This window comes from Mus caroli, chromosome 16 (assembly GCF_900094665.2).
Source record: "Mus caroli chromosome 16, CAROLI_EIJ_v1.1, whole genome shotgun sequence".
NCBI lineage: Eukaryota > Metazoa > Chordata > Mammalia > Rodentia > Muridae > Mus > Mus caroli.
In genome coordinates this window covers 34,613,176-34,638,392 of record NC_034585.1, presented here as the reverse complement: position 1 = coordinate 34,638,392, position 25,217 = coordinate 34,613,176, and the positions used below count along the sequence as shown (strand labels likewise).

Sequence of the window (25,217 nt, the reverse complement as noted above, 5' to 3'; positions counted from 1 at the left end):
CCCCAGGGAAGGGAAGACTTTTCTTTTCTCACTCATGGTGAAGGCACTGACAACAGGTGGATTACCAAGAGAAAAGCATACTGATTGATTGAACCTCAAACAGGCAGGGCGTGTCTGGTGGTGAGGCGCACTTACAGACTCTGCTTGGTGTCTCCATCTTTGAGGATAAAGATGTTCCTTTCCTTCTGGGGTGAAGAGCGGGCATGTGGAATAACGGTTTTTGTGACCAGGTTCGGGAAAAGGCAGCTAGGTTCTATAATCCGCTTTGGGGAAGAAGAGATAGGACGAGGGAGTGGAGGTACCCTCTTGGGTTTTGCCTGTTCTACAATGCCAAGGTACTGTAAGAAGGAGTAGTGTGTTTGCATCCCAGCGGCACTGAGATGGAGAGACCATTTAAATCCTCAACTAGGTTCCAAGTAACCATCCTGTCCATGCAAGGGTCAGATGGGTGTCTCCATGCTTTTACATCTGCTTGCCTCTACACCGAGGGAGAATACTGGTCAAAACCTCTAAATTATATAGGGAAAAAACACACACAAAAAGGCCAGAAAATTTGGGAGGCAGAGGCAGGCGAATTTCTGAGTTCGAGGCCAGCCTGGTCTACAGAGTGAGTTCCAGGACAGCCAGGACTACACAGAGAAACACTGTCTCGAAAAAACCAAAAGAAAAAAAAACAAAAAACAAAACAAAAAAAAAAGGCCAGAAAACAATGGCTAACAGCTATCACTAGCAACTTATGCTACCAAGAAGGTAAGATAAGTAAGATTCAATACATTAAACAATAATCCTGGTAGTTGTAATATTTTATTTTTTATATTGTATTAAATTATCATTTACATGTAGCATATATGACTAAGTCTTTAAAAATCATGCTTCAAGAACATTCTTTTGAGGATGTCTACAAATAACACTCATTTGGTAAACAGCTTTATTTGCCGCTATATATACTTGCAATGAATTGACTTTAGATGATAATATTAAAATTTGTTTTTTAGAAACCTATTGGTCAACAAAAGTACACACACACACACACATACACACACACACTTGACTGTAAAAGCATTACACCCACTGTGAAGCCCTAACTGTACAGAAGTTCACTGAGATGATAGACTTGGGTGGGGTTAATTTGGTTGTGTGATGTTTAGTTTGTGTGCCAGCTTTTGCTTTTGTTTAAATAAAAAAGTTTATAAAATTGTAAAGAAAGGCTACAGTTCAAGGAATCAAGCAGGTAGAAAAAAAAAAGAAATGGAATTGAGGGATATTATTAATTTATCAAATCTGACCCTATAGCCATCACTGATAGGTTTTTAGATTTTTAATCCCCTTACACTTCAAATATTTGTATTTTATATGTAGGAGTGCCTTTGCCTTTACGCATGACAAAACACACTGTGTATGCATGTGCTCACGGAGGCCACAAAGGGGGTACTAGGTTCCCTGGAAGTGGAGCTACTGATGGCTGTGGACTGCCCATGTGGGGTGCTGGGAACCAAACCCAGGTTCTCTGCAAGAGCATCAAGTGCTCTTACCTACTAACCTTTTGCTCTGCCGTCCCCCCTTTCCTCCCCCCTCTTCCCCCGCTATTTTTAGAGACATGGTTTCTCTGTATAGGCCTGGTTGTCCTGGGGCTCAGTCTGCAGACCAGGCTGGCTTCAAACTTAAGAGATCTGCCTGGCTCCGCCTCCTAAGCGCTGGGTTTAAATGTGTATGCTACCACACCTGGCCCTTTTATTTCTTAATAAGAAAGAAATGATAGAAATTGGGATGGGCTTCTTAATTACAAAGGAAGGAGAGAAAAGGGAGTGGGTTTTAATGTATGTATTTTTTATTAAAATTTTGATGTTGGGAATCAACCCTAACACCTTGCTCGTGCTAGGTAAGTGCTTACCACTGAGCCACACAGTCCACGCCCCTCTGTGTAACTGAAGAGAAACATGGAGAGGTTAGACACTACTAGCGCTCTGTGTAGCATTTGGGTTCTACCTTCCCAGCCAGGCCTCTGCCACAATACACTTGTGCTAAATTCCACGTGGACAATGGTTTGCATAACACTAATTACATCAGAGAACAAACAAATCAGCTAGCAAAATGAAACAGGGCCTAGGTCCCACCAGTGAGGAAGTGAAGCTAGAGGGCAGCCCAGCTCAGGAGATGCACTTCTCATATCCCCAAGACAGCCTTTCTGAGTTTCTAGCCTTTCTGAGTTTCTAAGTGTCCAGCATACCCTGACTTCTGGAGCCCTTCTGAAGTTTAATTAAAATGGAACAGAAATGTAGTTTTCACCTGGTTTTAAAAGAAATGACACTGTGTATATTCATACCATGATTTTTTAATTAGGTACAAAGCCAGGGAGCGGGGAGCGGGAAGCGGGGCGCTGCTGCAGACAGGAGCATCTGGAAACAAGGTGTTGAACACAGCAGCCAATTACAGCCGTTTTTGGCAACCAATTTTATAAACTAAGGAATTGAGATTAAACCAGCAAAAAAGATGGGCTAAGAAACAATGACGACCAATTATGCAAACAAAGACATACACACCACCGCCAAAAATGCTGCAGCATATGATGAAATCTCAAACACGGGCTCATAATGTATATGAGTTCGTTACTCTGGAACTTAATTGACTTTCTCATAAATACATTGCTAAGACAAGGATAATAGTCTTAGTTTACTGTTCATCGTATTAAGGGACATTCCAGGAATTGGATTTCCTTACAAATAAACAGAACAATAACCAACCAAACTGGGAAAAGAAAATTAAAAAAACAAAACAAAACAAAAACCCACCAAAGAGGCAATAATCTGTCTTACTGGCCTTGTAAGGTCTCAGATTTCACCCAATTTCCAAACAGAAAGCAGAAAGAGCCTTCCGACAGCTGCAACCTTAGAGCAGAGGAGCTGTTGGAGTCTCACAGACCCTTCTCTTCTGGTCTGTTCGCCATGTATTATTAATTTGTATTTCTATTTAACTCCAGCTATTAGTCCATCGCTCTTCCCAGACACTAAGCTTTTTCCCAGAGAGACCAGAGGAGATGGGGTTGCTATTCTTAGGCATCCCTGTGTGTAATGAGGACGGAGAAAATGAAATAACACCATTTGGCTTCTTTAAAATGACAGAGATGGTTTGGGGTGGATAACTCAGGGCTGATTAACATGACCTTTCCCCCCAGGAAGGTAAAACAACACAGATATGTTTCTGAAGTACTTCATTAAGCCTTCAGCAGCTTCAGAGTGTAGGAAAATCGCAGGCCTGTAAAACCCGCTGGTTCCAAATAAGAGTCAGCCTTCGCTGCAGCCCTTGTCTCCAGTTCTTTACTGCATGGGTTTGACAAGCCCTTATGTCGTCACAAGGCTTTTACATAAGCTATAAACAGGGACAGGTGAGGATACAGAGAATGGGCAGAGCTAGGACCTTCCATGCCGCTGTTTCCTTTCAATTTTCCATGAGAGGGTGAGGTAGCATTTTGAGATGTTTTTACCAAAGCCTGAGAAGTTAATGTCCCTACACAGCAAGAGGAAGCTGTGGACACTGCTGCTGTTCCCTTGCTCTTCCAGGGCTGAGGGCCACTCAGTCACAGTGGAAGTTCTTCAGTGCCCCTCCTCCAAACCTCTTCCGATCAGAAAAGCCTGGAATCTGTAGGCAAGAAAGAATCCTGTTATGTTGTAGCAGAAAGAGTCATGTGTTAAAACTAAACTCCTGCTTCACGTTCCTGCACGCCAGCCTGATGCTCTCTGAGCTTCCAATCAGAAAATCACAGAATGATAAATAATAAAAAGAAACTCTACAAATACAGAAAATATTTGCCAACAAATCGGTGGCAGGGCCATCTAGAAAGAATGGATTTCCTGGAATCACCAACTGGACTTTATACGCAGTGTCTGTTATGGAGGACTCTAGACAAAAAGGCTTGAAGCCCCCTTGAGGAAATGGGCTTCTTTACTTAGGTCAGAGCCTCTCCTCATCCCTGGGTTCTTCTTGTCCTGCAGATCCTCATGTTGCCTGTGCCTATAGAGAGCTTTTCCTAATTAAACAAACAAAATCCCGGCTGGAGGAAAAAATAGAAACCATGTTTTTTAAAAGGTTTTTTTTTTTTTTTTTTCCCCCCGAGACAGGGTTTCTCTGTATAACCCTAGCTGTCCTGGAACTCACTCTGTAGACCAGGCTGGCCTAGAACTAAGAAATCTGCCTGCCTCTGCCTCCCCAGTGCTGGGATTAAAGGTGTGTGCCACCACGCCCGGCTGTTTTTCAAAACTTAAGATGTCACTTTATCAAGAAAAAGATAGATACCAACCTGATTACCTTCTCTAAAAAAATATCTCTTCTCTATAACCTGCAAAACACAGACGAAGACTTTAGGGCTCGGCATACTTCCCCAGAAATAGCAATTAATTTATAACTTTCATTAATGCAACATATTGCCAAATTAAAACCGTTTTCAACAGCTCTGGACATTTAATACAGTGAGTTAAGACTCTGATGCTGGAGTTAGAGGGAGGGCTCTGCAGCTGAGCACTTGTGGCTTTTTGAGAGGACTGGAATTTGGTTTCCACCACATACACTGGGCAGCTCACAACCACCTGCAAGTAGCTTCAGGGGATCCCACACCGTCTTGTGGCTTCTGCAGGTACTTGTGGTATATGTCGCACGTGCACGAGTGCATACACACACATACACAGGCACACTTGCATGCATGCAGACAATCTTTAAAACCTGGTGCTAACGGGATTGAAAGAGTGAGATTATTTCCATTACTACCTACTCATTTCTAAAGGAAGGAAGGATTCACCAATGAACAGGATACGGTGTACACTCTGTCCTTAGGAGACTTTGTAGTCAATCCCAGCATGCAGGAAGCAGAGTCAGGGGGAGTAGGAGTTCAAGGCAAGCCTGGGCAACTTGGTGAGTTTCAGACCATTCTGGTTTATGAAGTAAGACTTTGCTTCAAAAGTAAACAAAACTCAGAAATAAGTAACACATGGAAACTAAATAAGGACAGAATAATGTCCCAACAGGTTCCTAGCATATGGCAGCAATTAGGCCAACTTTCCCACCAGTTGGCTCCTAAAGGATCCCTACAGCACTGCTGCAATCCTCAAGATGGGTCTGCATGAAGCAGCGAGGAATTCTGTGCATCCTGCCTGTGGACAAGGACACAGCATCAAGCAGTTAGTGGGGTTTCCCTCACAGGCTTCGCTGCTATTCTTATGCAGTCGTTTCAGGGCTTGCTGAATTTGTCAGGGGGAAGACAGGCTAAAGCAGTGGATGTATCTTATAAAACATCACAGCTCGTGTGAAGAAGCTCATACGACACACGTCCTAACACAATGGGTTTGAGAACCATGCTTTCAGATGATGAAGGAGATTATAAAAAATACTGATTTCCAGTCTATCCCTGTAGACATTGCTCTGGTTGCAGAGGTGCTGCTGCAAGAGAAACACCAAGTAAGTTACAGATTAGGTGCAGATGGACTAAGACAGTTGCATCTGGAGGGATGAAGCTGGGAAGCCTTCTGACACAGAGCACAACCTGTCCTTTCAGGCCTGGGAAGCTTGCCTCACAAATGCCTACGAGACAAATTATTCTGGTTTTCTCTCCTGGAGACTGTGTCTCAGTTAGTATTTGTAGTCATATGAGACCAGGACAAAGATGCATTCACTGGCCTTTGAGGTAGAAAACCTGGTTTCTGGTTAGTATACACCTTGAAAAACTGAGTCCCTGAAGCCCCCAAAGGACTGATGCCTTTCCTCGTTCTCAGCAGGACAGAGTCACGTTATCACGCTGGCATAGACTTATCACCAGCTAGGAAAATCTGGAGGACCCAGCCCACCTCTGGTTGATGCAGCCTTGGCATTCTGAAAGGTTTTCTCTACAGAAAATGGGCCAGACCTGTATTGCCACGTATTTTGCTTTCATATTCAGTACACGTTGTGAAAAACCAGCCAATCGTTTTACTGATGCATTCTTTACTGAGACTTAGACAACAAAGCTAGCTTACTCTTTTGCTGAGAGTTGTTCACCCCCAACTCATGAAGTCCTCTCTTATGCATATTACTCCTTTCTTAAAACCAACCAACCTATTTATTTATTTATTTATTTATTTATTTATTTATTTATGAAGCTTTGCTGATAACTTAGGCTATGCTGGTCTAAAATCCATTGTTTCTCTAGGATGTGACTTAAGAGTTTTTATCTTAAAAACACTTAAAACACGTAAACGTATACTATGTGACCTTTCCAGATCAAACCCAGATCTATAGGATGCTGTTTTAAGGGACAGGGTTTTGTATTAGATGGGGACACGGATCTAAACCAAGCAGATGCTGCAACATTTTAGATTTGAAAACAATATGGAGAGAATATATAGTTCCTTGTACCACTTCCCAAGAAAATGCTAATGTCTGTGCAGCCTAGCAAGGGAGAACAGAGACTGTCACTTTCCTAGGCCCTAGCTAGAGGGTAGGCCATCTGAGAACCATGGGAATCAGTGCCTGTGTAATCTGTCCCTTCTTACCACACTGGATCTATATATTTATATCTATATCTGTATCTATATCTATATTTATATATTCCATAAGGAACATCTATAATTTTAAAACTTTATTTATTTTATGTTTATTTATATGTATATGTGCAGTGTGTGTACCTGCTTGCTTGCACGTGCACCACAGAGGCCAGAAAAGGGTAGTGGATCGCTGGTGCTAGAGTCACAGGTGGTTGTGAGCAGCTCTCTGTGGGTTTGGGGACCTAAATCTGAGTCCTTTGAAGGAGTAGCAACTGCTCTTAACCATTGAGCAATTTTTCCAGCATTGACTAGATCTAACACAGAGATGATTTTTTTCAGTAATTCATGCAGAACAAAGTCCTATATTGCGCTGCTATGCGAAATGAGCAGGAGGTAAGGCAGCTGCATAGCCTGGATGCAGATGAGCAGGGCTCCAGCTCAGTGTCAGGAGGGTGCAGATGCTCCTCACAGGGAAACAACATACTCCAGGAGACAGCTTAGCTTTACAAAGTAATAGCAACATTTACATGGAAAATATTCATAGCTGAGAGAATAAAGGGCTTTAACCTCTGTTCGGTGCCTCTGGAGAGATGTAATTACACAAAGCACTAAAAAACAGGTAACTATAAACTGTTTTGAGGAAGACTCATATCTTTTTAAGAACCCCCACTCAATCCAATAGCCTTTACTCTTTGCTTAGAGAGCGCTAGTGATGGAGTAAGTACGTCAGCAGGCCTTGAGCAATTATTCCAATAGATAAGAGAGATCAAAACAGGTATTCAGGCTGTGAAGTTTTGGGCAAAGGAACAAAAGGACACAGCATTCTACAAAGAGTTTAAGCTATCATATGTTAAGTTTAAAAATAACTTAATTGAAGCCATTACCTTATCAAAAAATCTACTGAGCTTGACAGCATTGGAGGAGCCTGCAGCTGAGGACCGTGGGTTTGTGCAATCCTGGAAGACAAAGGTGCACAGAGAAAAGCCAGAAGTGAGGCTCCAGTGTCATTCTGTATAAGTCATCAGAATGCTCACAAAATACAAAGCAATACTCAGATTATGATACGTGAGCAGGAAGGCAAAGAAAGTGCAGCCATTTAGTCCTGTCATCTGAGCAATATTGGAGGATACTAAGTCAACACACCCATCATTAATTACTAGCATATTGTTAGCAAAACCAAGGGACTGATCAGGTGACCTTCATATGTTAACAAAATCACATAAACAGGATTTATGTAAACACGTATTGCAGACCAGGGACTAAGTGTTCAACGAGTTAAGAACTATGCAGTCTGTATAATAGTTGGAAACATGAAAATAAGATTTAGCCAAAGAACAAACAGTTGTAACGAATTTCTCCCTTTCTTCATATAACACAAAGGCACACTGGTTCTGATAATAATAAACAGATATATTATCTAGGAAGATTCTTCACACAGGAAAGCACAGAGCTCAGAGGAGGCTGCATAGTCTGGGACACTAAGTCATCACAACACCTTGTAAATAACAGTACTGCCATCTTTGTCACCAGTGCTGGCCCTCTCAAGAGACAGAGTCAGCTTTGATCTTTACCTCAAATGCCACCAAGACCAAATTGTACAGGCATCATTCAGACTCCTTGGTAAAGATAAGTGTCTTGCATGCATCTGTGGGCCCTCTGTGTCTCTTGAGCAATCTCTGAAATAATTCTTGCTGTAACAGCCAGGCCCACATGTTTCCTTCTAATACATTTAGTAACAATGTCAACACAGCATTTCAAGGAACGCCCTTTAAACAATGGCAGCAACTATAACAGTTCTCAACACACCCCCTCCATACACACACAGGAGGGGGGAGGTGGGAAAGGGGGTTAACTGCTTCTAATTACAATAGTTTCCAAAGACCATAAAATACTAGGGGAATCAGCATCTTGGAAGCCAGTAATCTCTGTCTTCAAATATCTGTGCCAATGTTTCCAGATTGTGTACCCTGCTTAAGTCATTATGGCTCTAAAGTTGGGCTTACTCATTTATGAAACAGAGATGATTCTATTCAGTTTTGTGAAATGCAAAGAGGTACTGCATGCCTGTCACACAGCAGGCACCAGGGCATCAGTTCTCTTTCTCATTGTTACAAATGCTATCAGACTGAATTTTCAAGCACAGAAACATTTAATTTAATACAGATAATCCCATGTGTGGATTAACTACCCGGGTATCTGACTGTGTACACACTGCTGAATTTGCAATAATGTTTGAACACATTTCTGTACCAGTTGGGACAGATGAGAAATCAACCTTAGACCTGAATTAGATGGTTTTGCGAAATGGTTATTGATCACCTCATCAGAACGTTTAATGACGACTCTAAGTAAGAGTTAAAATTACTAAATAAAAGAAAAAACCCTAAATCAAATGCCAATCAAACAAGTTGCCATCTCCCCCATAAAATTAACTACTGGGCTCCACAATTTAGGTTGAGCAGGAAATCTGAAACTACATCCTTTTTTAGGACAAAAATTTTGGAGCTGAAAAAGCCATCTGCCACTGATCATGGCTGAGGGAGAGCCTGAAAATCAGTAGCTCTAAACAGCTTGTGTGAATGTGGAAAACGACCAGAAACTAAATAAACACACGTGAGAAAATAGACTATATACGTAATAACCCTAGTGCCTACTTTTAGTTAAATAATTTGCATTTACAAAGGCAGAGAGAAATCCTGACTCCACTCTTGATACATGTGTGTTGGATTCAGGCTTCTCTGTAGGCGTAATGGTGAGCTAGCACTAATGCTACCACCATATTAGTCTCAGTCTGAGGTTCTGCGTTTGCTTGTCTGACTCTATTTTCAATTCTCATATTCATCTGCCCTCCTACACTTTAATTTCTTATATCCTCATTAGCCACTTCTAGTATTGTTTCTGTTGTGTTGTGAAAGGACACACTGACAAACTAAAGACATGTCATATGTAAGTCCTTGGGAGACTGTCCTACTGCTTATCTTTTGGTTTTGCTAACAGCTGAAGCTGGCCTAGCCTCTGTAAGATAAGGACAAATAATGTGTCTAGCTGGTTGTCACAGACACCAGTAGGCACTAGTCAAGGATACATTCAGAAACATATTCAAGTTACTACTGGAACTAATCATACATATTTAATGGCAAATAATGTGCACATAAAGCAACAGCAGCACTAGTCTACAGAGAGAGCACACTTTATAATCTATATGGTAGGGATCCTCTTGAGCACCATGGTCCAACACTGACTACCAGGGTATTTAAATTGACCATTCCATGATGGTAAATGCAAACAGGGGGCACATTCCAATGTACAATAAACTATAAAAAACAATGGAGGGCAGGCAGAGACTGAACCAGACAGGTAGGGTCAATCTTTACAGATGTTAATTCACTGAGCAAAAGGTATCAGACTCACCTGAATGATCTGTAGGCTAAAAGTTCTGGCGGAGGCTACAGCTCAGCGGTAAAGTGTTTCTCATGTGTAAGGCTCAGCACCACATTACAAAACAAAGCATTAACAGTGGGCTCCTGCCAGCATTCTGAGCACAAAGCTCTGACTTGAAGAACAGTCATTATAGACATTCATAGGTGCTCTTGGTAATATAACTATGCAGTGAGCTTTGGGTAACTGTTGATATAAATGATTTCAAAGCACCTTCATTTTAAATCTTAGTTGAAGGATAATCAAGTGGGAAAGGGACTTAAGTTGTATAGTCGGAGTGCCTTATTTGACTTCATCTTTAAAATGGAGCTAGAAGTACCTACATTACGTGTGATGTGATACCTGTAAACCTTACAACTGCATCTGGTGAACAGCTGCCCTCCAAGTGCTGGCCACTGGCTCTTGGTCAGCACTGCACACCTGAACAACAGTGTCCTGACAGTGTGGCAATCCTGCCTATGAGCAATGATAACTCATCTCCACCTCCGAGGCTGCGGGCGAGGTCTTGTTCTAGGGAATGGGAATTGGTTTATATGCGTTGTTTCCTAGCTCGCTAGCATTCTGTTCTAATTAAACTAGCTATCACAGAGTTTCTATATGTAAGACTTTATATACATTAGTCCTTATGATACATTCCTAGTTTACAGTTTGCAACTTCCTCATACATCTGTTTGTGTGCCCTTTAAGATAAGCAGTTGTTGTAAGCAGTTAAGAGGTTCTTTCTTTCATTTTACTTATTTTATTTTATTTTGGTTTTCTGAGACAGGCTTTCTCTGTCTCCTAAAGCTCACTCAGAGATCCATCTGCCTCTGCCTCCTGAGTGCTGGGATTAAGAGCTTTTTTTTTTTTCTTCCAAAAACAACAATAACCAATGTATACCTTAATTGATATGATTATTTTGAATTTGGTATGCTTTTTAAGTTTTTTCAAGAAAGAGTCTATGATTTATACTATTAACAGAATATAGTTTGAGGATTCCAACAGCCCAGTGTACAAGTTCAAAGTGAAAGAGACCTTCATGTGATAGTCTAGACAGGCTGTTCTGATTTGTTTTGGATTGGTGAGCTGCTGATTTGAGAATAAAGCTTCTTTGCCTAGGATGTAGCCTAGACACACATTAGTGAAAGTACATACCAAATTAATCTCTTCAGCATTGAAGTCCTCAGCCAAGAAAGCAGTCCTGATTAAAACTTCATGGCGCTTGGTTTCATGAATCTGGTCCAGTTTAGTCCCTATTACCAACAGTGGGATTTGGTTATCAGCAAACTGTTCTCGGTCATAATCCCTGTGATGAATAACCATGAAGAGGAGAATAGAATTTACCTTTCCAATGTAGATGTGTATTCTTTAAATGCAAGGTGCTTACACAACGTTAGTGATATTAACTTACTGCTGCTCATCATCACCTATACATCTTTTTTCTCCTGATATCTTTAATGTATCTTCATGATCAGTCCATCATCTGTTGAATTCCAACTATTCATCTTATTATTCAGTCTGTTTCTGTGTCTCTTTATAGCAGATAACTCTGATAGCTGAGGGCCTACCAAGTACACCATGATCATGTGACTCAAGTGTCCATAATGCACTGTCTTCAGTAGGTAACAGCTTCAAAATTTTTCAGTGTGAAAGAAGGAAGTAGATTTAAAGCTCAGTGTGTGGAAAACCCAGGAGCCTAGCACAGAATGCAGGCACTTCATGCACAAATCCTCCAGCTTGCATATGTATTCCTGGTTATGAGTAATTAAAAAAACCTTTTCAGAGTGAAAAGAGCTGGGGAAGTGGCGCCTGAGTGAGACACAGCTTGGATGGAAGTGGAGAAAAACTGCTGAAATGTTAAAAGCATGATTCTAAAAGGCAAGACGACTAGTACCAAAGAATTATCCTTACATGACAGTCCTAAGAGACAGAGGATCGGCCATCAGAATCTCTTAGTGTTAGAAGGGGGTCTATTATAATTCAGTTTCTTCCCATTTTTACCCAAAAGATTGAGTAGCAATACAAATTATAGTTCTCATTACTGAAAGGAACATAAAGTCCACTGTTGTCAATTAATTGAAATTCTATTTGCCTATTAGAAGCAAAGTAGATCTAGACTTCTAACACGTTATAAGTTCAATTTACAGCAGTCAGCAAACCTGCTTTTGAACAATCAATGCTGTATAATCCAATCAATAAAACCCACTGGAGCACGGCTACTTTTCTGTCTTAGCACTCCTCTGTCTTTTGGAGCACTCTAACTGAGCTGGGCAGAGAGGGTCACTTACTACGTCTCCCCACCTTTCACACTCATCTTGCAGAGCCTCAGCTGTAGTTGTGTCTCAGAACAGAGTTGTTTTGAATTTACATATCTGTTTTATTTGTATGGAAACCAACACAAGTTCAAGGCCTATGAACTAGCACCTGGTTACCTACATACTCCTCACTTGGGAGACATGGTTTGGATTGAAATTTAAATTATAGAGAATGAGGTTTTCAGGGTACCATCCTTCAGGATTATTTCTTTTTCTTATATTCACAAATTCTTTCATGAAAAGTTTTGTGTTTTCTATCAAATACTATCTTTAATATACATAATCTCTGCTATTTAAAATTGTATATACTCTTTTGTAGATTACCATGTAAGTATATATATACCTTGATCTTTCATTTTTCTTTTTAGCTTTTCATTTTTTCAAGAACTATATTCATTGAAACACAGATGTATATAATGACTCACCTCTTAAATATTAATTTTAAAAGAAAATTATACCACATTGTCTCTTATGTTTCTTATCACCTCTTTCACTAAAAATCATACATCCAATTGAAATTAGACCTGGATATAATCCTTATATGAAAAACTGATGGAGAATTTTTATTATGGACAGCTATGGCTAGAACTCTAAAAAACACATAGTTTTATATGCACAATAATTCTCTGAGAAACGAAAACAGCAGCTATGCATACTTTTAATATTATAACTAAAATAAAGAAGGTTTAAGATGCAAGAAATAAACTTAAAAGATACAATAGGGCTTTCGATTTGCTGTTTTATTACTTTTTAAAGTGGTGCTAAGGATGAACCTAGGTCCTTATGTATGCTAGGGAAATGCTCTACTGAGCTAGAGCTACGGCCCTTTTCATGGCTGCTGTATGCAAATACATGCACACGCCTTTACACGCTCTCTTGCACATTACAAGGGAGATGATATATATTCTCTGCACCTTGTTTTGCATTCTCTGTAGATCTCTATTTTCCTACATAGAAACATTCCTGATGCTTTCTTAAATAGAGTATTCCAGAATATAACTAGACCATTATTTATTTAACAGACTTTCTTTTGGACCTCAGAGTTGCTTCCAGATCATTTGCTGTTAAAATAATGCAGCAATAAAGAACCAATGCACTGTTGTTTAATGCGTGTGCAGGTGCAGCTAGAGGACCAAATGAAGCTACAGAGTCAAAGTACAGTTTCTGTATCTGTAACAATTACGCCATCTTGAATTCCTGAACATTGATGTGAATATTTTCTGGTATAAATAAACCATCTCTTACTTGTAATTTAAGAATAAGTTTCTTGAGGAGTAAAAATCAGTGAAACTAAAATATCTTTGAAAAGATTAGAACATCAACAAACTAGTAGCATGTCTAAAAGGGAAGCAAAAAGAAAACACAGGTTAGCAAGATCAGGGATGAAAATGCGCATGTCATTACAGACTCCAGGAAGATAACGAATAATATTACAAACAACCCTGCTCACAGATGTTCAGTAACTTAAAGGAAATGCATGAATCCTCTACAGCTCGAATTTGCCAAATTCACTTGAGACAAAACAAAATACATGTACCATTCGGCAACTATTAAAAAAAGAAATAGAATCTGACATTGAAAACCTTTCAAAATGAAATATGCAAGCCCCAAACTTTCACTGGTAAATTCAAGCAATCATCCAAAGAAGAAATAACATCAAATACATATAATATCTTTCCCCAAACAGGACATAGAGGGACATTGAGGCCAATATTATCCTCAAATCAAACAGGCCAAAGACATTATAGAACAGAAAGTATAACCAATATTCCATATGAACACAGGTTAAAAAAAACCAAAACTGCAAGACAACATTCAATCAAAACCAGCAACATCTAAAATGAAAGAATGAATTCACTGTAACCATGGGATGAAAGGGTGGTTCAGTTTCTGAAAATCAGTCAGGATCTACCACACTAGCAATTTTTGGGTAGCTGCGACCAAGTACCTGACAGAAACTCTAAAATGTCTATGTTAGCTCACAGTTTCAAGGGAGCAGATGCAAACATCAACAGAACAGAGTAAAGAAGTTGGCCTGTACTGTCACTATGTTCAACTGACTTTGTCAAAAGAATGAAGATGATTCAATGGAGAGAATATACTATTGTTACCAAATGATGCTGGGACAGGTGAACATTCAAATTTAAAATTAAGCCCAAATCACATTATTTATATAAAATTAAAGCAGATCATAAATCTAATATAAACCCCATATTATAAAACTTATAGAAGGAAACGCAGGAGAAAACCTGTATGAGATTAAGCAAACAGCTCTTAGATAGGATACCAAGGGAAAATGCAGTAGGAAAACTAGGTAATGAGATTCCATCAAAATAAACACCACTGCCAGGAAAGATGCCATTCAGATAATGGAAAGACCAAGTAGAGGCTAAAACAGGACTCATCACACACCTTCAGAGGAATATTTCATAAAGAGCATTCTCAGGATTGCAATCACACTTAAAACCAATTGTAGAGTAATTCCAGGCTTACCCATTTGTCACGAGGACTCCGGTTGGAACTGCATCCCGATTGAGAACTTCCAAGGACCAGCGATATAAGTTTTGAGATGACTTCTTATTTGTTAAGTCATGTACTAAAATGATGCCTAAAAGAATCAGGTAATGTGATGCCATTAGCGCCTCTTTATAGTCAGCAAGGGCAAGTTTAGCAAGCACACATCTTCGGGGCTTAGTGATCTGTACTCAAGTATGCCTAACAAAGTCAGACAAGCATTCCAAACTGTCCTCATAAATGCTCACAAATAACTAACTAGAAAGCTTTGCCACTAATATACTTTTAAAATGTTCTTTTCTTTCAAAGGCTATCAGAATGTCATAAAATATTCAGAATGTCTTTTTACTCTGCATCTCGAAGCCCCTGAGTGCCTACTTTGTGCTTGGAACTGCTTATAGAAGCACTTCACCAATAAAGAACATTATTTATTAACAGATTACATTACTCAAAAGTTGTACCGTTTCTGCACTGGTGAAATGTATTAAAATGGCACCACTTTAATTTTTATAACTGCTACTTTTCCTTTAAAAAACAAACAAAAGCAGGGTCTTCCTACAAGAGGATATTGGCTTTGCTGACTGTGTAGTGTGCTCTGGCCTAGAATTCGTAACACTCGTGCCTCCTCCTCTCAGATAGGAGATCCAGGCATGTGCCACACGTTCAGCTCAATTGCTATTCTATTCTTAAGTGTGCATTTTTATGCATGTGCATGTGTGTCTCTGCACACGTGTGCAGGTGCCTGTGGAGGCAGAGAGGATATTAGAGCTCCTGGAACAGGGATTACAGACAGTGGGGAGCTACCATGTGGGTGCTGAGAATCAGAGCTGGGTCCTCGCCCAGAGCAGCTAGTGCTCTGAACTGCTGAGCTATCTCTCAGCCTCTTGGTTGTTGTTCTTTAATAGAAAAACACTGTCCTGTAGGTCTTTTGAATGCCATCAACTCAAGAGTTTAACTTCGTTGTTCTTTAAATTCATTGTTCTTTAAATTCATTGCTAGCTACTTTAAGAGATTTGGTTAGCTCACTGCAGTGACACATGCTTTATAAGTCTACACTAGGGAAGCTGAGGCAGGAGAGCTTGAGTTTGGTGCTAGCCAAAGCAATACAGCAAGACACTGCCTTAAAGTGCAAATAAAGGGGGGTGTAGTAGGGGGAAGGGAGGGACAGAGGACAATGAGGGAGGAAAATGAACTGATTTAGGGAAAAGAGTCTGCAGCCATGCTACTGTGAAGATGCCCAATCTCATGTCGATTAGCAAAAAGAGTCTACTAGAGAAGAATAAGAAAAGGGAGGCAAGGGTACATATAGGCTGGAGAGACGGCTCAGCAGTTAGGAGCACTGCCCACTCTTCCAGAAGATCCAGGTTCAATTCCCAGCACCCACATGGCAGCTCACAACTAGCTGTAACTTCAGTTCCAGGCGACCAGATGCCCTCTTCTGGCCTCTGCAGACATCAAGTACACACATGGTGCATCGACATACATACAAGCAAAACACCAATAAACATAAAATAATAAAAAACTATATACAAATAAAAAATAGAAATAAATTTGTAAAAAAAAGAAGTATGAATAGTAGGAAAGATGGGTTTTTTTGAGACTAAAGGATAACAAAATATAAGATGGCTCAAAATCAACTAATATCATGTACAGATAAGCAAAATAGATAATTACATAATAAAATGGACATAAAACAACTTCAATGCCTGTTGGAATTTAGAATATCATCTTGAGATACAAGGGCCAAAGATTTTCAAACTCTTTTCAATTTTTAATTTCTGTTTTTGATTTTTTGAGGTAGGCTTTCTATGTATGTATGGTTGTCCAGGACTCACTTTGAAGACCAGGCCGCTTCCGGAGTGTGGGACTAAAGGCAGGCACCACTATGCCCAGGCCTGAACTCTCTTTTAAGATTAAAATTACTTAAAAATTTCATAATGAGTACATTTATATAATTTCCACCCCTTCTGCTATCCCTTCCAACTTCTCCTGGGTCTCCACTCCCTCTCAACTTCATGGCTCTTCTTTAGTTATTGTTACACATATGCATTTATTGTTACAGCCTGCAGAGTGTATTTAGTGCTGCTTGTATGTTTCCGTGTTTAGGGCTGACCCCTTGAGGTTGAACAACCTAGACAGATCCCTAGAGGAGACTGTTTCTCTTTTGTGGCCTTCAGTCACCGTGTAGCTCGTCACCCAGAGTCAGGGCCTTGTGAGATTTATCCCATCCTCGTCAGAATGCTTCCTGATATTGCTGTTGTGCATGTCTTGCTTAGGTGAGCATACTTTTACAGTCAAGTGTTCTGATAGCACAAGATTAGAGGAAAGCAAAATAAAATCTCACCAGGTCAAAGAATGGAATGTCATGCTGTCACTCACGCTGGCTATTAGATGAACAACAGAAAAATTTAAATTTTATCTTTTGAGGCTTTGTAGGGAAGGTTTTGAGCTCTTAAGGGTGTTTGGGCATTCTTTTTTCTAATTCTTCTTTTTTCCTTTAGGCTGAAGTGTTTTGTTTTGTTTTGTTTTGTTTTTTTAATAGACTATGAGCTAGAAAAGTCAACTGAGCGCCAGATGAAAGCCTGACAGCTGTGAGAATGTATTCTAAGGGGCCACAGACACTTCATCGGCTTTCTGCTGAGATCAGTAGCCTGGGTCATCAGGGTGGGAAGAGGAAAGGGAATTTACTTTCAGGTATATTTCATGTGGGATGCCTACAGAGGCCAGAGAACTATGGAGGGGTGGGTCATGGAGAGGGGGTTTAGAGGGAGATGACATAAGATGAACTGGTTCGAGGGTAAAGGGTGTAATGGGACATGAAAGGTTAAGTCTGGATTGAGGTGGAAGAGCAGGGTTGAGGAGTATGGAGAGGGAGAAATGTCACTAAAGACCTTTGAAAAATATATGGAAGCCTACTACAGCTGAGCTTCTAAAACGGATATATATTACATACGTATAAATAAAAAGTAAGAACGGAATAACCCTGAAACAAGGCAACCATGCCCTGGTTGGCACCAGAGGGTAACACATGGGACTGTGGAATTCAGATTTAAATCTCACGGTAAGATGAGCCCAGCATGTGGTGGCACTTCGTACCAGGTGATCAGTACTTCTAGACCATTAAAACATGGGAGAAATAAGCACACTTACCGTTTACAGAGTTGTAGAACACCGCTCTCGTGCTTTTCACACTGCTGGCACTGCCCACAGAGCCTCCAACATCCCATAGTTCTATATAGTATGTCTTCTCTTCAGGGGTCCCTTCTTTGTAGTCATGAACCTAACAGATTAATTAAAATTGTTATTAAAGCCACGGGACAAACTGGTGAGCACCCACCTTAATCCAGTTAAGCAAGAGCCCTTCCTGTCCCAGCCTGCTCTCTGACTCTGATGGCCATAGCTGAGCTTTCCTGCTTACTCTACAGTTCCAACGCTAACGCTACTCTAGTCTTTCACCCTATGTCAAGTGACCCACACTAGATGTGAATATCTTTATCTCCTCCTAGTTCTGAAGCTTTGGTTCCGTCCCTACTAAGCACAAGTCCCATGACCCAATCTTACATTCTCTATGACTCTCAACCTTTTCTAACACGACATACATCTGACAACACTCCATCTTGGCAATAGCCTCTTCTTTTTCCATTATGAATCCAAAATTCAGCATCCTGAATGTGGAGTTCAGAAAATTACATCCTAGTAGACTGAACTGAATCTCAAATCTAAGTGTGCTCCTGGACATAACTTTCCTTTCCCTGATAATTTCATAGCTTCTCTTCTTCTTGAAATTTCCAGTATCTCTTCTCTAGACTCAAAAAAAAAAAAAAAAAACAAAAAAAACCAAAAAACAAACAAAAAAAACCCACCAAAAACCAAAACAAATAAAAAACCCAAAAGAAAAAACAAAACAAAACAAAACTTTGTTTCCTAGGACAAAATAATGATAATGACTGTGACAATGATAGTGATAGTGACAGAAACAGTGCCAATAGTGATGACAGTGACAATGGCAGCAAGTGTGATTATGATGATAGTGACAGTGAACGTGATGATAGTGACACTGACAATAACAGTGACAGTAATAGTAAGAACTTCCTCCACCTGCTCTTTCTACGTCCTTGAACACTTTCCTGTCTATGCCCCTAAGGCTAAGTTTGAATGCTCTGCACAGTAAACCCCATTCCATTTCCTCATGCAAAGCTGCAGTTACACCAGTTCTTCCTGCTCTCAAGCACTGTATCTCCTCTGCTGGATAATTTTCAACAACATACAATGCACTTTGTTTTCCTCAGCCTCCGTGCTGTTTCTCTGTTCATTTCCATAGAGAAGGCTCCCTAGGTTCTCTATCTCCAGCTCTATTTCCTTACTCTTTTCAATGTAATTTTTTGAGAGTTCAGTCCATGAGTAGCATACTTACATTTCCATCCTTCCCTCTCTGCCTCTCCAATTGCTATTGTGTCTGTCCCCCGACTATTGTTCCCATAAGTAGATCTGAGTAGAGCTGACCACTTGGGGTTGGCTATCCTGCCAGGGGGACTCCCTTCCTTAGCAGCAACTGATTACTTGTAGCTCTTCATCTAGAGGTGGGACCTTGTAAAATTCCCTCCACCCACATTGGCATGTCATGGTAGTATAATGTAGGTCTTGTTTAGGTAACAATATTGAGATTTCACGAGTGCAGCTTATGACTAGAAGATATGACACTTTTTAATACATATGGATATAGCAATTATTATTTGGGAGACACATACCATGATGTACATGTGACAGTCAGAGATCAACTTGTGCAAGAGTGGGTTCCAGAGATCAAACTCAGGTCATCAGATTTAGTAGCAAGCACCTTTCCACACTGAACAATATTACTGGGCCTCACATTCTCTTTCAAATATTTCTTTATTTTTATTTTGTGGGCCTAAGTGTTCTGCCTCTGTGTATGTGTGTACTGTGTACATGCCGGGTAGCCACACAGGTCAGAAGAGGGCATCAGATCCCCTGCCACCACATACTCTTCAGAATTCTTTTCTATTTGGCTTTGCATGATCTCTCTATTAAAGTGCTTCTGATCAAGATCACCAACTATCTCCACATTGCTAACACCAGGGCCAAATGAGTTCATTTTATCTGACCATTTACTTACCCCGAGCTTTGCAATCTTTCTTAGCTTCAATGACACCCCACTCCGTGGGGCCCCTCCCACTCCACTGAAGCAGTATGTTTCAGAGTCCTTAGGTCCCCTTATTCTGTCACTAGAGTGTCCTCCTACTGAGCAGTCTGTTTCAGAGTCCCTTCCCCCCCATCCCCATTCTGTCACTACAGTGCCTTCTTCTAGTTCGTCTGTCAGTCGCTGCTCTTTGGCAATTCCATCTACTCTTGTGATTTCAATGTCATCTGTATGTTGATGAATCTAAAATTTATATGAATCCTGAGAATTTTAGACCATCATATTAACTGGGTTACCATTAGGAATGTTTAATGGCACTTCAGAGTTAATCTATCAAAACTGATATTCTTTTTTTATAAAAAGATTTATTTACTTATTTTATGTATATGAGTGCACTGTATTTGTACAGATGGTTGTAAGCCTTCATGTAGTTGCTGGGAATTGAATTTAGGACCTCTGCTTGCTCTGGTCAGCCCTGCTCTCTCTGGCCCTGTTCACTCCGGCCCAAAGATTTATTTATTATTATTAATAAGTACACTGTAGCTGTCTTCAGATACACCAGAAGAGGGCGTCAGATCTCACTACAGATGGTTGTGAGCCACCATGTGGTTGCTGGGATTTGAACTCAGGACCTTCAGAAGAGCAGTCAATGCCTTTAACTGCTGAGCCATCGCTCCAGCCCCCAAACTGATATTCTTGTCTTCTTCCTAAACCCATTCCCCTCCCAGTTTTCTCATCTTAACAAAGGCAATCCTTTGGTTGAGATATCCTTGATATCTTTTTAGTAACTTAGGTCAAAACCTTAGGATTGAAGTTTGACTCCTTCCCTGTTACATGTCTGATCTGTCCACAAATTCTGTTCCTTTCATCTTTAAAAACATACCCAAGGTTTCATTTGTCACCTCTGAAGCTGTTATCATTTAGATAGATGTGTCTGGTTACTCCTTTTTCTGAATAAATTAACATACAGTCCCTTGGACAGTCTCCCTACTTCGAAGCGTCCCAACCTCATTTGTGTTTTACACAGCTGTGAGAGGGGATTATTTTACAATCTGAGTGAGATCATCTCAACCTTTGGCTCAAACCATCCAGTGGCTTTCTCAGTCATATTACACTTCAGGGTCATTGTTTATCCCTCATGATATAGGCTTTTTTTTTTTTTTTTTTTGTTTTTTTGTTTTTTTTGAGACAGGGTTTCTCTGTGTAGCCCTGGCTGTTCTGGAACTCACTTTGTAGACCAGGCTGGTATCGAACTCAGAAATCCGCCTGTCCCTGCCTCCCAAGTGCTAAAAGGTGTGTGCCACCACCACCTGTTGATCTAGGCTTTTGTTGCCCATTTAGCTATTCAAATATTTAACTATTTAGAAAGATTCTTATATACAATAACCATATGTATGATGATTCAAAGGTATACACCAGAATTTTCTAAGGACCTTAAAAAGTGAGTATCTAGAGGCAGGTAGGTTGAGCACATTTGTAATCTTGGCACTAGAGACATCGAAGCAGGAGGACCATGCATTTGAAGTTGGCCTTGTCTGTACAGAGGGGGCAAGATTCACCACACCTCAGTCCCTCCCTTCCAAAAAGACAAATATACATGCCAGGCTGGCAGAATCGGTTTCTTTGGGGCGAGCACTAGGCATATAAATCTCCACATGATTCTGCTGTAGCTCTGTAGTGGAGAAGGATGATTTTATAGAATGGAGCTATTCTGGGATTAGGCTTAGATGTTCAGACTGCCATGACCTAGCCCCGAATCGCTGAGCCTCTGATGAGGGAGATGCACTGTACAGTTCTAAAGCATCTACTGGCTTTAAGTAATGGTGATGGCAAAGGCAAACTCCATTGTTAAAGAGATGTTGTGAAACCCACTAAACCTCACATATCACACTCAACAGAATGCTTTGTATTTTGCTGTATTCACTTGTTTAGTTCTAAATCTGTTGGACAGGAAAACACTTAAGTACATGTGGTACTCTATAGATAGTCACACTGACATTAAGAAGGTAAGGAACAGACTAAACCAAAGACAACAAGATAGGAAGTGATAATAGCAAGTCACAGAAGTTGAGCACTCTTTTCGAGAATGGAAATTAGCACTGAACACTGCAATTAAAAAACCTGTTAGTGTGCTCCATGACATAAATAACTGACAACATGTGGCTATGTCAGATCATCAAAATAAGAAAGCAGGAGTATATATATGTGAATTACAGACAACTGGAACCCGCCTACGTTCTGCTCCCTCTCACATTTCTATTGAACAACAAATCACGATTAAACATGGGGTCATTTAAATTAAGCACGTCAGTGTAATGTTTAAAAGGAAATAAATTCAATAGGAATAATAATACACATTAAACAAGAATGGATGTTAACAAGTTAGGCTTAGTAACTGTACCTATAAAGTCACCCCTAGAAAGAAGGGGCAGGAGGAATTTTTAGGACAGAGTTTGAAGAAAATGAGAGTTGGGAGACTCTGAACAACTAAGAGATGCAACAGGTGTCCTGGACATCTCAATTAATGGGGTAAAGGTCACTGTCGATTGCTCTCTTTCCACGACTTCTCACTTGCTTTCAGTTGGACTCATTCCTCCATAAAGTAGGTCTTTCCTGTGTTCTGCACCATTCGCTCCTTTTCCCCAGCCTCCAGCCTCCAGCCTTCATAAAAGCCTGGCTTATGATCTAAGCCTGTGTGTATCTTTTCCTGGCTGCCCAGTCACTCACTCCATTTGGTTTTATCACTAACATGAAATCACTGATCCATAGGTAGTGCCTCCTCATTAGAACCCAACGGTTGCATTTTCGTCTCCTCCCCCATCTCAGGCGTTTTCTGGTGAAGTCCAGTACTACCCCTGTTCAGACGCTTCCCATGTTTGCTCATGCAGTAGTTCATTCTTTTGGCTATATCCTACTTTGATCAATCTTTCTCTGACCCTTCTTTTAGGAACTTTAACTCTTTAAAAACAACCTCCCCCAAGGTTTTCTTTTATTTCTCTTTTAAACTCATTGGTTGTCATCATTTTGATCTCTATACACACAGGCAGCAATTCCAAATTATCTGGAACTTAAGCACCTCATTAGCAAATGCTTTCTGGTCGACTTCAGTTAGACAGCTCATAGATACATCGCTTTGCCATGTTTAGAACTTAATTTCTTATCATCTTTTCTACCTATGATGGAACCCTTTGGGAGGAGGGGCAAGTCTGTCTATATGGTAACTCAGGCCACTTGATCATCAGCATCTAGTAGAATCCCGTTTTGCACACACAGCTCATGCTCTTTAAACAGCTATCATCTTCTGCACTAGTGCCACCCTGTTGTGCTGTCATCAGTGATGGGCATGCCCAGGAGCAGCATGTAACTACTAAGGCACTGAGATATGGCTCATGCAATTCAAGTCTGTCACCACACGAAGCCAGTTGTTACCATACTGGGTGCCATCACAGTATTCATTTCCTTACATTCTGGGTCCATTTATTCTATGCAGTAAATAAGAGGTGGTAACACCATGACTAAGAACTACAGACTTATAGGTCAGGCTGTTTGGACTTGAATCCCAAGTCTATCCAATTGTTAGTAACACGACCTTGACAAATCACATAGCACCTCTGTGCCTCACATGCCTCCTGTGCTGAGCAGGGAGGGGCACCACCAACACCCATGTCACAGAATTGTTGTGTGAAATAATCAATGAAGTCCTGTGTATGTGGGCTCCTAGCCACAGCGAGCTCTCAAGAGGTGGTAGCTATCATTGTTCCTATCACTTTAAAGACCATGATATACAAACCTTATCCCTCTAAGTAAATCCACTTCATATCCCTAGTGAGGATAAAAACTATACCTTTTTATTTTTCCCCAGTGCCTGCACATTGTTTCCTTACCCAAAGAGAAATTCAATAAGTATTGATTGTATGCAATGTACAAGTTAGAGAGTTAAAATCCCATTAAAGTGAACTTGAAATGACAAATCAATTTCCTTATTTATAATCTGTGAGAAGATTAAGCTCGAAGCATCTTGTCATTATTAGGAGCAGCCGTGCGCTCGCTCATCAGGCCATTCGATTTGAGGTGACAAAGTCGGAAACCAGGAGAGAGTCAAGAATGCCACAAAATAAAACCCCCTCGTCAATCCAGCTGCGGGCGCTGCGTGGAATCAATGGGCCCAGAGGGTTATAATTATTGAGAAGATTCATTAACTTCACGCAGCACTTGACACCATGCTTTTCTCACCTTCATCTTCTCTATTTTTAGTTGGCTCTTATGATATCTAAACTGAGCTAAAGAGGGCAACTGTGTACAAGAGTTCTGAAGAGCAGGTATTCAGGAATCCACTTTAGTCCTAGAGATCTCCCTCTGGCAGGCTCAGTAACACAGACACTGCAGCTGTACTATAAACAGTGCTTCAGAAGTCAGGGTTCTCCCAAGACATTCATCAGGCCTTTATACGCTTTAATCAGTTTTCTATGGGGAACAATGGCTCACTCTAGTATAATAGTCATGATTTATGTTTCTATGACAAGTTTAGATTATACTTTCAAAATGCCTTTTACCTATGTTTCACTCAGGAAACAGGTTCCTCTTGGATAAGGACGGCAGAAATCAACAATGCGCAGTAATACAAGTTAGGCCTCTTTCAGCCCTACAAGCCTTATTCTTGAAGAACATAATTCAAGTCAGACTGGCTTTATCCAGCACCATAATGATTCCAGTAAGGCAGCCACACTACTACATACGCTCTGTCTACTATAGCCTTTATTCTGGTCTCCCTTTGCACAGTTTCATGCTATCCAGAGGTCTTAGAACTATCTTATAGATTAAACAAAACAAAGCCAAGCCCTTATGGTTCAGCATGACTACAAGGGAACTCTTCTTATCTTGGTAATGCCCAAAACAGAGATGTTTCTCAGAGAATTGCTGTTACTTCAGTAGGTCAGAGGTTTGAGAATTATCGAGTTTGGCTGACATGCTCTAGGACTGACTCCAAATCATCAGCATCCCTCCACATGAAGGGCCCTGCAGAGACAATGCCTGTTTTGGGATCTTTGCTGCTAGTTATACTCAGGACACTGTTTTCTTCCTTGAACACACATAGAGGAGGGGCTTGCCTGGATTCTTGTCCTCTTATCCTTTGTCTTCTTATTTCCTCCCTCCAAGAATTTCCACTTTCCTTCTGGAGTCTGACCTTATAATTACAAAAACCTGTTCCATCTCAGCCTCACTTTTCTGTATAAACAATAACTATCTCTATCCTGAAGAAACGACTCTATGCCTGCTCACATTCTGAAGAAATGACTCTGTATGCCC

General features: G+C 40.5%; 1 protein-coding gene across 1 annotated transcript in view; it reads right to left on the bottom strand.

Annotated features, from left to right (window-relative positions):
* Nucleotides 1-2,312: 2,312 nt before the first annotated feature.
* Nucleotides 2,313-25,217, bottom strand: part of Rabl3 (RAB, member of RAS oncogene family like 3) — a 33,650-nt gene continuing 10,745 nt past the window's right edge. The window contains exons 3-8 of the mRNA XM_021184914.1: nt 17,903-18,032; nt 14,732-14,846; nt 11,079-11,229; nt 7,391-7,462; nt 4,295-4,333; nt 2,313-3,636 (exon numbers count right to left, since the gene is read on the bottom strand). Of these exons, the coding sequence (XP_021040573.1) occupies nt 3,571-3,636; nt 4,295-4,333; nt 7,391-7,462; nt 11,079-11,229; nt 14,732-14,846; nt 17,903-18,032 (573 nt within the window). The 3' untranslated portion in view covers nt 2,313-3,570. The remainder of the gene's footprint in view (nt 3,637-4,294; nt 4,334-7,390; nt 7,463-11,078; nt 11,230-14,731; nt 14,847-17,902; nt 18,033-25,217) is intronic.